This window comes from Malania oleifera, chromosome 11, assembly GCF_029873635.1.
Source record: "Malania oleifera isolate guangnan ecotype guangnan chromosome 11, ASM2987363v1, whole genome shotgun sequence".
Taxonomy (NCBI): Eukaryota; Viridiplantae; Streptophyta; class Magnoliopsida; order Santalales; family Ximeniaceae; genus Malania; species Malania oleifera.
In genome coordinates, this window is record NC_080427.1 from 65,232,164 (window position 1) to 65,244,640 (window position 12,477).

At 33.6% G+C, this 12,477-nt stretch overlaps 1 protein-coding gene across 1 annotated transcript in view; it reads right to left on the reverse strand.

The window, feature by feature from the left end:
- Window positions 1–2,138: 2,138 nt before the first annotated feature.
- LOC131168575 (probable RNA 3'-terminal phosphate cyclase-like protein) overlaps window positions 2,139–12,477 on the reverse strand; it is a 29,121-nt gene continuing 18,782 nt past the window's right edge. Inside the window, exons 3-6 of the mRNA XM_058128107.1 lie at window positions 3,435–3,616; window positions 3,183–3,358; window positions 2,838–3,054; window positions 2,139–2,586 (exon numbers count right to left, since the gene is read on the reverse strand). Of these exons, the coding sequence (XP_057984090.1) occupies window positions 2,377–2,586; window positions 2,838–3,054; window positions 3,183–3,358; window positions 3,435–3,616 (785 nt within the window). The 3' untranslated portion in view covers window positions 2,139–2,376. The remainder of the gene's footprint in view (window positions 2,587–2,837; window positions 3,055–3,182; window positions 3,359–3,434; window positions 3,617–12,477) is intronic.

Consider the following 12,477-nt stretch of genomic DNA (forward strand, 5'->3'; position numbering starts at 1 on the left):
AAGAACTACATAACAGAAGATGTTGGAACTAAGAAATTCATCTATAGCAAATTCTTGCGTTATGAGATGTTAGATGAAAAATAGTAGATATCCAAATTTGGAAATTTCAAAAATTGTCGCATGATATGTTGGCAGAGAGAATAGAAATGAATGATGTGTTCTCAATAGCTTCCATGATTAATAAATTGCCACCATCTTGGAATGAGACTAGGAGAACTTTGATGCACACAAGAAGAATGATATGAATTTAGTACAACTTATCGTCTACCTGAGGATATAAGAAGCTAATAGAAAAATGGGGGTTCAAAATAGAAGTAACGGGAAAGGCAAAATTGTTAGAAGATGATCATATGAGATCTAAGGGAAACTTCAAAACTATGAAACAAGCTAGGGGAACTACAATAATAAAAGGTTCAATGCCAAAGGATACAACCAAACCAATACAACCAAATCAACAACTAGTGAGATGATCAAATTAGCAACTATTTTGACAATTTAGTGAGGTACAACTCCTCCGACATAAAGAAGACACGAGATAATTGTCATGTTTATGGTAAACAAAGACATCGTGCACCTCAGTGTAGGTTTTCGCCAAAGGGATGGTAATAGTAGTAGTAATAATAACAATTATGCCCGTTAAAGATGAATTTTTTTGTTTAAAAGAACTTTTAGGTATGAACTTCTATTTTCTTTTTGTTGCCTAGCTAGACCATTAAAGATGAATTCTCTTTCTGCTTTGTCTACCAGCAAGAAATTCCACTTCTGTGCTGGTATTGTTATGGTAATGCATGTTATTTGGATGGAGGATGTAAGTTTTTTATGCACAACATTTTTGTTTTGTTGATTGAAAATGATTATTGCTTAAATGGATTCTTCATTTGGTTGTCTCTATTATTATGTGCTTGAAATGCACTCAATCAAGTAGTACTTGAAATACTCTAGGGCTGTGTTTGGGAATATGGATTTCAAATTTTAGATTTGAATTTGAATTGATGTGGATAAACTTCAATATAATTTTATATTACATCTTTTTTTAAATCTAATTCAACTTAAAATCCAAAATCTCTCCAAACATAGGGTACATCCATTTAATCATAACGTAAGAATCATCTACCATTATGTCATGTGTGCACAAACATATTTATATTTGATTGTCTATATCTAAGTAGATACAGACCAACGAGGGCATGTCAAAAATTAATTCTCAACCATACCCTTCAATTTGTAAGTGGAACCAAAGTTTCAATTTGCTAAAAAATGGGAATTGAAACTAAATGATTTACAACAGTTAGCCAGCTTTTAAAACCGATATCCAATGGTTAGCTATACCAAACCATTAAATACAATTTAAAATTTAAACTTATTACAAATAATATTTTTTATTTCATAATAATTGACATGTAAATTTAAAACATTCATCATTAAAATTTAAGCATCAATATTACTGTAATACAACTTTTTTTAATTTAAATTCTTAAAATATTATATAATATTATATGTATTATATATATGTATATATACATATATATAATATGTATTTTTTTTATAAATTTTTAACATATTGGTTCAGTTTGGTTAATTAGGATTATTGAATGGGCTAAATGGAATTTGAACCAGTTATAAAAAAAAAAAAAAAAAACATCTAAACCAAACCAAACCAAAATAAAATGGTTAATTGATTTCTCGGTTCGATCTTGTGTTTTGATTTGAATTTTTTAATTTTTCTTGTCCACCCCTAACTATTAATACTTTAGACATGCTAGAGCACAACATGTGCGACAAACGACAAATGAACAAAAGAAAAATGTAATACAAAACTATATTATGTTTTGTTCAAATTTACACAAATTTAAATTCAAGATCGAAATATTATATAACTTTAATAAAAACTAATGTTGGACAAACCTTACTATGTTTAATTAATAAGCAAAAGCTGAACGGAGGCCTATTAGCATACAACTTGTTTTGGATCATTATTCTTTTATGTTTTCTAATTTGTTTTTTCTCCATAATAAAAAATATGCTTATTTATATTGTCAATTTTTAGCTTTTGTTGTCGATTTTCTGATGTTCGCGAAAATCATATTCTATGGCTGTCAATTGTTTTAGTAACATCATTCATTTTATACACTTCTAAATTAAAATGAAAATAAAGTGATTATATGAACTTAATATAGTTAAAATATAAATAAATTTTTGAAAAATAATAAAAATTAAAATAGAACCCTTCTTGGGGATCTTGATCCTCCTAGCTCACTAGCTGAAAGCAAAACTCTCATATTAACAGGAAGAAAATGCAGAAAAAGCTAAGAGGCATCCACATTTTCCTTGATGCATCATGCATGTCGAGCATCTCGCCAATTATATTGGTGGTGATCATGAAACTTTTCTGGAGAGATTCGTCAATCCGCATCCAACGCATTTGAGTATGACAGTCTCCGTAGCCGGTTCAGGCTTGATAACAAATTTAACGTCCAGAAAATCTCTGATGTGTCTTAGCGTTTCTATACCATATGGAGACAGCTTTCCAACTCGAACCTTTGAAACATCTGGTGGGCATAGAGCACAAAGAAGAAACAACAAACCCTACAAAAGAAAGCGATGCCTTCATCAGGAGAACCCATTTGCAGAAGGACCCATTTTGAGTCGGGAAAATGATGCCTTCATCAGGAGAACCCATTTGCAGAAGGACCCATTTTGAGTCGGGAAAATTATGCCAAACTAATAGACCACCCTAATGCTAGGCGCTCAGAGTTGAGCTGTCTGTAGGAACATAGATTATCTTCAACATGATCTGTAAATCCTTGAAAACATAGAATGGGGAATCAGGCATGTACCTGGTGTGTTGAATCCACCACTCCCCCTTGCTCTATCTCCCCAAGTAGAACCGATGCAACTTGCTCACCAATATCCTCGGGCAGCGACAGCTCTTTATTCCCTTCATCTTCCATGTCCTCTGCTTCTTCCCCTCGTGCGTAACAAACTGCAGTATCAGCTGAGATGAAACAACCAGATGTAGTCTCAGCAACCAGTGATATGCCATAACCAGGGGATCTGCCATCAAATGATTGACATTAATCAAAATTATATATATAACTTCATTAATGAAATAACTTCGTGCATGCATCTCTAGGGAGCAGCTACTTTTCTTGTTGAAATCTAATTGAAAACAACTAGCATACTTTCCAGCTTGAGGGCCACTTTTATGGTCCGTAAATATATGAACATCTGGAAGCAAGCGATTAAAGATTCCACGAGCAGCATGTAACATGATATTTTCAAACTGCACAGACACTTTAGTAGAAAAACTGACTCCTCTAATTCTTTTAACCATTCCTTCATCAATCCAAGTGACTGCCTGCGCCAGGAAAAGTACAACCATGTAAGAGCAAGAAAGCTGATAGATAAAGAAAACCATAGGAGATGGAGCTTACTGTCAAACTCTTCTGAACAATTGGAACTGTCAGAATAACTTCACCGCCACCATGAGGGGGAGCTCCCCGACTTTCAATTTTCAGCTCCAACCCTTCTGAAGGAACTCCAAAACGCTTTAACATGGGTAATGTAGTTGATCGGAAAGTATCAACACATGGATCCTTGGAGTCATTAGTTATTCCTGAGAAGTAAAACGATTCACTCATAGCGACCACAATTTTTTTTTCAGAATTCCAAACATACATTAACACCCACAATCCCACACTAGTACAAATTAATCCTCAAACATAAAACCCTCTAAAAATCAGGCAAGTTAATTATCAAGTGAAAAAAAGTATCACTATCATCAGACCAAAAATGATGGTATAATAAGCAACAATAAATGAGAAATAGAGAAAATATGGACACTAAATCCTCATCTGCCCCTGCACCAATCATCATACTCAAAGCATCAGCATGGACACAAAAATAAAATATGAGATGCAATTACACGGAACACAGATAAAAGGACAACAAATCTTAAAATAAAAGAACATGACCCCCCCCCCCCCCCCCCGCGGGAGGGAGGGATGCAGTAATTAATAAGAATATAATATCAAGCGTAAACATATTATATATGATAACACAATGCAATGAAAAAAATCCAACATAAATGCATACACATCCTTTTAAATGCACATACATGCACGCATGAGGTACATGCATAGCAGTGGACCTTCAAGTGTTCTCCCTTAGGAAATCTTTAGGAATCCAACTTCACGGGATAAAAGTTGCTCTTAAACAAAATTGTCCATTCTCGCTCACTAATAATAATAATAATAATAATAATAGTTTTCAATATTCTTATTATTATTTTGCCAATGTTTTAAAAGGCAAAGGCATAAGGCTAGCCATTTTAACCCTTAAGAGGTGAGACGTAAGCCTTAAGTCGTTAGGGCATAAGCTCTTAGAGAATTTTATTTAGATAAAAATATGTAAATAAATCGCATATTTTAAAAATAAGAAAAAATTAAGTAAATCATAAATATAGTGTAAAAAAAAAATCCAATATAATCTGCAAACTACTTGTTGAGCATTCAAAAATTGACTTACATCCACAACATAAATCCTGGCAAGAGATACAAATAACATTACAAATTTAAAATTATTTTCAAGATCTAAGATACAATCCTCAATTATTTTGGAAAGATTGAGTTCCAAGAGTTTTGACATCAACTCATAATATGACATTCCTTTTATATAAACATGGAGTTAAACTTTTCTAGCAAATCTAACATGAGAATCACACACCCAAAATGCATAAGCCTCAACTGAAAAGAAGAAAAGGTGTGCCTTTTTGGGGTTTGGTATTTTATATTAAGCCTCAAGGCCTTTTAGGCATATGTCATGCTCTGAGGCAAGCCTTGATTGAGCCTTTTAAAACATTGTTACTACTATAATTGTTATTATCATAAAAGTACAATTAAAAATTTTTATTACTATTGTTATTGTTATCATTTATTTATTTTTATTAAGAAAATTATTACTTAGGTATCCTCCAAGAAATAGGTAATTAAATAGAGCTGCCCTCCAAATCCTTTATATATCCGACACTAGTCTGTTCTATTGACTGTGTACTGTAGGCACATAATTTAACTTGGTTGCCTCCCTTTCATTTTTTATATTTTAATCATTTTTGTTTATACTTTTAATTTACTTTTTCTTCTTATTTTAGTAGTTCAAGTTTTAAAGAAATCTTGCATATTAAAAACGAAAATTTAATTATAAAACAAAATAAAGTTCAATTTTTTGTTGTTTTTGATGATATATTCTCTTAAAATAGTCTTAAAAACCAAAAGTCAGTTTTTATTAATATTTTCTTGATTCATTCTCATATTTTTTTTAAAGAATGCATACACATGAATATATATTGCTATAAATATATTACATCAGCAATCAACAATTCAACAATTAATAGAATATTATGATGGACTATTGAATTTTGTGATATTTTATGGTATTCAATTATTCATTATACTATTACAGAGAATATAGTCATCATAAATTTTTAATATAGTATTATATTATACTTCTTTAGTTGTTTCTTACTCTTTTGAATATGTTAGTCATTGTCTTTTTCCAGGAAATTGAAATTTGAATTGGAGAGTTTTTGCTTATTTGAGTGTTGGAGTGTGGGAAGATGGTTGCTAGTTAAAGTGCTAAACCTAGAAAAAAGAGTTCCAACACAAAGAGTGAAGATCCAGCATGAGATCATTGTTCCTAAATCAATGATAATAAGATGCACTTGAAGTGCAATTATTGTGGGCTTGAAAGATGGGGAGGCATAATGAGAATGAAGCATTATTTTGCAGGAGATCACGATAATGTTGCTCCTTGTAAGAAGTGTTCGGAAGAGGTGAGGGGAAAATTTGTGAATCTTTTGGAAGGAATAAAACAAACGAATGTTGACACTAGAAAAGAAATTTTTCAAGAAAAGATTGGAGAAGAGGTTCAACCGATAGGAGGACAAAGAAGAGGCACCATGAATGCTTTTGTAACCAAGGGCAAAGGAGTTAAGGGAAAAAGGTTTAAACAACAAACCTTGAATGTATTGGTGAAAAATAGGGAGCAGGTGGTTCAAAGCATTTTCCGGTTTTTATATGGACATGCTTTACCATTCAACTTGGTGGAGAGTCCATTATTTGCATCATGATGAAGATGATTGGGGAATAAGGAAAGGTATTGAAGCTTCCAAGTTATCACGAGGCTAGAGTGACCCTTACAAAGAAAAAAGTTTATAGTGTCAACAAAATTATGGAAAAATATAAGAATAGGTTAAGACCAGATGTGGACTGAACTGGCAATGCGGTATATATATGAAGTAAAGGGTAAAGCAAAAGAACAAATTTCCCAAAACTTTAATCATCAAAAGACCAAGTACGATTGTATTTGGAGCATCATTGCTATGAGATGGGATTTGCAACTCCATAGGCCACTTCATGCGACTGGAAAATTCCTTAGTCCTAGCGTAAGTTGCATTGTCCAAAAACTAAATAAATTTGGTAACATGTTATGTGAGCAGTGAGCCTACTAAATATTTATTTATCATTATCACTTCTTTTATTTGTAGGTTCCAATATAGTGATGGCTTTAATGCGGTCATGGAAATCAAAATTGATCTATATAACACTATAGAAAAAATGTATTCGAATGTTAAACAAGGATCAAGATTGATCAACAATTAGAGAAGTTCAAAAAGGTTGAAGGAATGTTTGGTTTAAGCATGGCTACTCTAACAAAAGACAAGAAACAACCTAGTATTATATCAATTCAATAGTTTCCTGCTTGCTTTTATGATAACTTTTCAATTTTTAGTGTTTCCTTTTTGGCTCATAACCATAAATATGATATGATGTTTATTCATTTGTTTTGATCATATATACATAGTTTTATGATAGGAGAGTTATGGAGAGGAGTGCAAGGAGCTTCAAAGATTTGGAATATGAGTCTTTAGCCTCACAAGTAGGGCCACAGAATGTGAGAGAAATTGGAGCACATTTGATCATGTCTACTCCAAAAAAATAATAATAATAATAATAATAATTGTTGGAACAAGAAAGACTAATGCCTTTGTTAAGTACAACATTCAACTGGAGCTAAGGCAAGTGAGGAAGCAACAAAGCAGTGAGACATATGATCCAATTTGTTTATCTAACATGGAATCAGATGATGAATGGATTACTGAAAAGGAAGGCCCTTGTCTACCAGAACAAATTTCATGGATGAATGTCAATGAGTGCTTTTAAGTTAATGGAGGAGTTGGACATAGCATGAAAAGGAAGAAATGTATGAATTGTATGACTTTATATTTGCTGCACTCTAAGTAATTAATTTATGAATGAAGGATAGAGCTTTAAAAATAAATGTCAATGACTCATATTTTAATAATTTTAAAATGTCATATGATAATGTAAGACCAAAAACCTTTGATGGTAGAAGAAAAGGGATAAATGTTGAAGATGACATTAAGATGATTGATGATGAGGAAGGAGATGAAGAAAAGGAACAAGATGAGATAATTGTGGTAGACAATGAAGATGATCAAATGACCTTCTATTAGGGGAATGGAATGATGAATGATGATGCACCATATTGCACATTAGTAGTCTATATTCTATAAATGTTTTAGAGTTTAGTTTATTTTGTTTTATGAATATGAGATGTGGGCTTATTGATATCTTTTTTGTATTTGAAGATAACATCTCATGGGCTTATAGTTTTGTGGCAAACTACAGTAATTTGATAGAGGTGGGATGGATAGATCATAGCATATTTTTTTGTATATGGCTAGTTTTTCCTTTATATAAATATATGAAAAGTTAAATAGATCATAGAAGTATTCAAACCTACAAAACTTGCTTCAAAGGCAAGCGTCATTCCAATTAACAACATGATTGGTCCATATTTTTAGAAATTTCAATGTGTTTTGTTGTTTTCTTTTGTTGTAAGATAAGTGCATGTCATTTGAAATCAATTTTTCAAAATTCGTATTGAATCTTATGATACAATTTCATTCTCAATTCATGATTCACTAAATTGGAATTTCGATTCGCAATTCAACTCCCAGTCTAACAACTATGGTCTAATTGAACTTGTGGCACAACATACATGTAGTTGCATTGATCCTTATAGGCCTCCTTGCGTGTAAGTAGTAACAAGTCATTCATATTAATCCTATAAGAGATACAGTCCAAGTAAAACCTCAAACCTTAAAAGAAATCCCTAGACCTATAAGGAACTTTAGCCTTCCAGATGACATGATACAAAGGAAAGGACAAGGGCTTGAAGTTCGCAAAAGATGAGAAAATAAAGATTTAGAAGAAAAGGAACCAAATGAATCCGCTAACCTCACACCTTGTGAAAGGCCATGCGGCACAAGTTATAGCACTTTTGCTTAACCAATCAGCCAAAAGTATACTACTATTTAACCACAAAATACATTCATAACCACCAAATGCAAAGTAAGTTGAAGCAATGAGCAATATGTAAGCAAATGAGAATCATGCGACAAATTCGTAGGCAACATCTGTTTAGCGATGGAAGCCAATGAACTAAACAAATTTACAAAAGCTAAAGAGGTTTACCCTGCCCTAGAGAACTTTCTATGCTATTCTAGCTTTGGCACTAGGAAATATAAAATGACAAAGGAGTCATGCTCCCATTTTGCACAAAGGCATTGACACAATGAATAAAACCTTCATTTCAATTTACATGATGGTTACCCATCCCATATACACAAAACAAGTAGTCACAAGCAAGCATAATGCCTTGAATGAGCTCAGCTCATGACATTCTCCCTCACTTGTGCGGTCGACACCCTCATAGGCTTTAACGCTAAGTACTCTTCAACTTTGTCCACAAATGGCTCCACGTCTTCAGCTAACATCTAGCTGATTTCTTCATCTCCAAGGCCTTTCCACTTCACTAAGAACTTGTGTCACTTCTTCTTTGATGATGTTAACTCTTTATCTACAAGGATGACTGCAACTTCTCCTCAGTCAAGCTGCACTATCTTCATTGGTGCTCTGGTTGACTAACTTTTGCTTGGATCTTCAGTATCGACAATGAATGGCTTGAGACAGCTAATGTGAAACACGGGTTGCACCCTCATCCAAGCCGAAGTATCAACCTTGTAAGAGATTTTCCCAACTTTAGCCAAGATGGAGATTGGTCTTTCGTATTTGCGAAGTAATCTCCTATCTTAACCTTGTTGTGGCTTGATTTGTTCTAGATGGAGCTTAACAAACACCAAGTCACCCAAATTGAAGTGTAACAGTCTTCTCCCTTGATTTGTCCACTTCTTAGTCTGCTTGGAAGCATTCTCCAACTAAGCTTGGGCTAATCCTTGGTTGTAAGGTTTCCATTTGTCTTTTGAGAGAAAACCAGGCTTGAGAAAACTACATGCTGCTCCTGTGTCAAAGAATGCAACGACTTTGATAGGCTTCAAGTATCACTTGAGTGTTCTCATATCCAACCCATCAGCAATGAGTGCCACTCAAACTCTCAAAGTCTCTACTCTTGATCTCAAAGCCAATTAGTTGAACAGTGGGATGGAAGTTTGGATTTGGAGTAGGGATGAGCACAACAAATTGCGCACTATGAAGTGCGAAACCTGGTCCTAGAGGGCCGGAGGTTGGCTGGTTGGCGTGGTCGCTGACTCACTGGAGGGCGGAGGCTGGCAAGTCAACGACCGGCATGGTTGTTGACTCGCTCGCTAGAATTGGATGGCTGGACACTGGAGGGTGGAGGCTCAAAGTCTCGAACTGGTTCTAGATTGTGGAAACTAGAAACCTCGAGTGGGAACCCTAATTCCTAAAATCCCAAAGGCAAAGAGTGAAAGAGATATCGGGTAACCAGGTAAGTTAACCGGGTTAACAATTTAACACTACATAGATTTTATATGCAATTATTAATTATTATATAATTCAGTTAAATTGGTTAACCAAAATTTAATTTACCCAAAACCAAACCAAAAACCCAAAAACCAATTTTACCCAAAAATTAAAACTAAACCGAACCAACCAAATTGGGTCAATTAATTCTGGTAATTCAGTTTTCACCAAATTGTGCTCACCCCTACTTGCATAGATTAGCAGTCTCCATTATTCATAAATGGACATATGTAAACAAGAACACATATCCTAGCAGGCAATCATAGTTCAAGAAATAATCCTAATTCCTTGTTAAAGAATCCAATAAACAAGGAGTTTTTGTTAGTCAAATGTGAATATATGCAAACAAATGATTAGGTACTCATAATTTGACTAAATGCTAGAAACAAATCCTTACTAGAGAACATGGTACATAGGAAGCACCTTCAAACTCCGCTTCTTTTTGTTGGAACTTGGAAGACCAAATATAGTATAATAACAACCACCACCACTACCATTGAATCAATTTGTGTTAATCCCAAACAATATGCCATGGACTCGAGTGGATCAAAAAGCATTTTCCCCACAATTTATCTCTCCATCTCCTTTTCTGCAATTTTTTTGTGTTTTTTTTTTTTACCTTTATTGTAGTTTGACGTGGTTAAAACAAGGTCTAGTGCACTCCAAGGCTCATTGCTCAAAAAATAGAAATATCCCAGTTTCATTGGGGTTTTTATTGTCAAATTTTTTTAGTGTCAGGATTTGTCTCGAATTTCAGCTACTTTCATATGCATAGGTAAATGTTTTTTTAAAAAAATTATTATTATTATTATTGTTACAAAAAATACAAAGCAAAAAATAAAAAAAGAGAAAAAGGTCTTCTTTTTAGGGTTTTCAAGAACAAAAGCCTATAAATAGGCTACACCCACACACAAGGGAGACGGGTGTAGATACCAAAAACCAAAAAGAAAAAACAAAAAAACATCTCACGCAGCCTCTCGTTTCTCTTCTCTCCATCTCCACGACCCTAAGCAGCACACCCCACCGGCTGCTCCATTCTCGCATCTCTCTCTCACACAACTCACCACACGGCCACCCCTGCTTGCACTCCTCACAGCCAGCTGCAGCACTGCTCTCACCCTCCATCTTCTCTCTCAGCAAACCATATTGCTGCCCATCACCTCACAGCACGCACCACGACAGCAGCGGCAGCCTCACGCACATAGCTCCCCGACCCCATCATCGGCGACCTCATTCTCCCCCCATCCTGACACCGTCGCCGCCACACCAATCTCCGGCCAGACCCACCACAGCCTTCACCATTCTCCCTCACAACCAGAATCTCCCAGCCCAGTCTCCCTCACATCTTCGGCAACTCACCGTCCACGCACCCACAGCAACCTGCAACTCACAGCAGCTGAAGCCCCAGCTCTCCGGTCATCTTCTCCAGCTCCGACGACGCCCACGGTAGCCTCCTGCAGGTAAACACACAGCATGCACACACTCCCTTACACCACCTAATACACATCCTAAACACACACCTATAACACACACTAACTCACGCACACAGCACACACTAACTCACACACTGAAACACACACCAGCACATATATGTAAAGATTTCTTTTTTTATTTGTTTATTTATTCATTTATTTATTTAGTTTTATATTATTATTATCTTGTTTCATTTTTTTTTTTGTAAATATTAACCGGTTTGCTCTCATTATTGTAGGATGTTTTCTGCGGAGGATTTTTGATGTCATAATATTCATGCATGTTAAAATTTTTTTTTTTTTTAAGCATATTAAATAATAAATATTATTATTTTCAATGTTATAATATTTGTTCTTATAGTTAATATTCATGTTCATATCTTTTATGTAGGATTTTCATTGTTGATGTATATCCAATTTTAATTACTTAAGGTTTTCTTTATTGTTGGTGTTATGTTTAATGTATGAATACTCATTAATATTTTAAGATATTTAGTTTTAGTATTCTAATATTTTATCATGTTTATATATAAAGGTATTAATCATTATAGCAAGTTTAGCATTTTGGTATATATTTAGTATTTTGCTATTATATTTAGTATGATAGTATATAGAATATTACAGTATTATTATTATGCTTATATTTAGTTTTACTTATTAAGGTATTTTTTTAATATATATGGTATTACTTTTCATAGTATTTTAGAATTTTAATATATATTATATCATGGTATTTTATTACTTATTTTGATATTTGTAATATTTTAGTAGATATGTGTTATTATTATTATTATTATTATTATGATTATTGTGGTAGTTTAATATCTTAACTTATTATCCTATTAACATATATTGAAACCTCCCAGAAATTTTGAAAATATCTTAAAATTATTAAGAAAATCCTACAAAATTTTGAAACAAATCTGGGAGTTATTTTCCTAAAATATTTTCTTGATTTTTATCCCTATGATTTCAAAAAAGGGTATAAGCTTTCGGACTTCACGTACCCCAGTTCTGAGGGAATATATATTATATATATTTTTGTGAGATTTATTTCTTTAAATGTGTAATTTTAAAGATCTATTAAATTAAATTTGGGATAATTCTTTATTAACTAAGTACCAATCGTAAAAACGGGC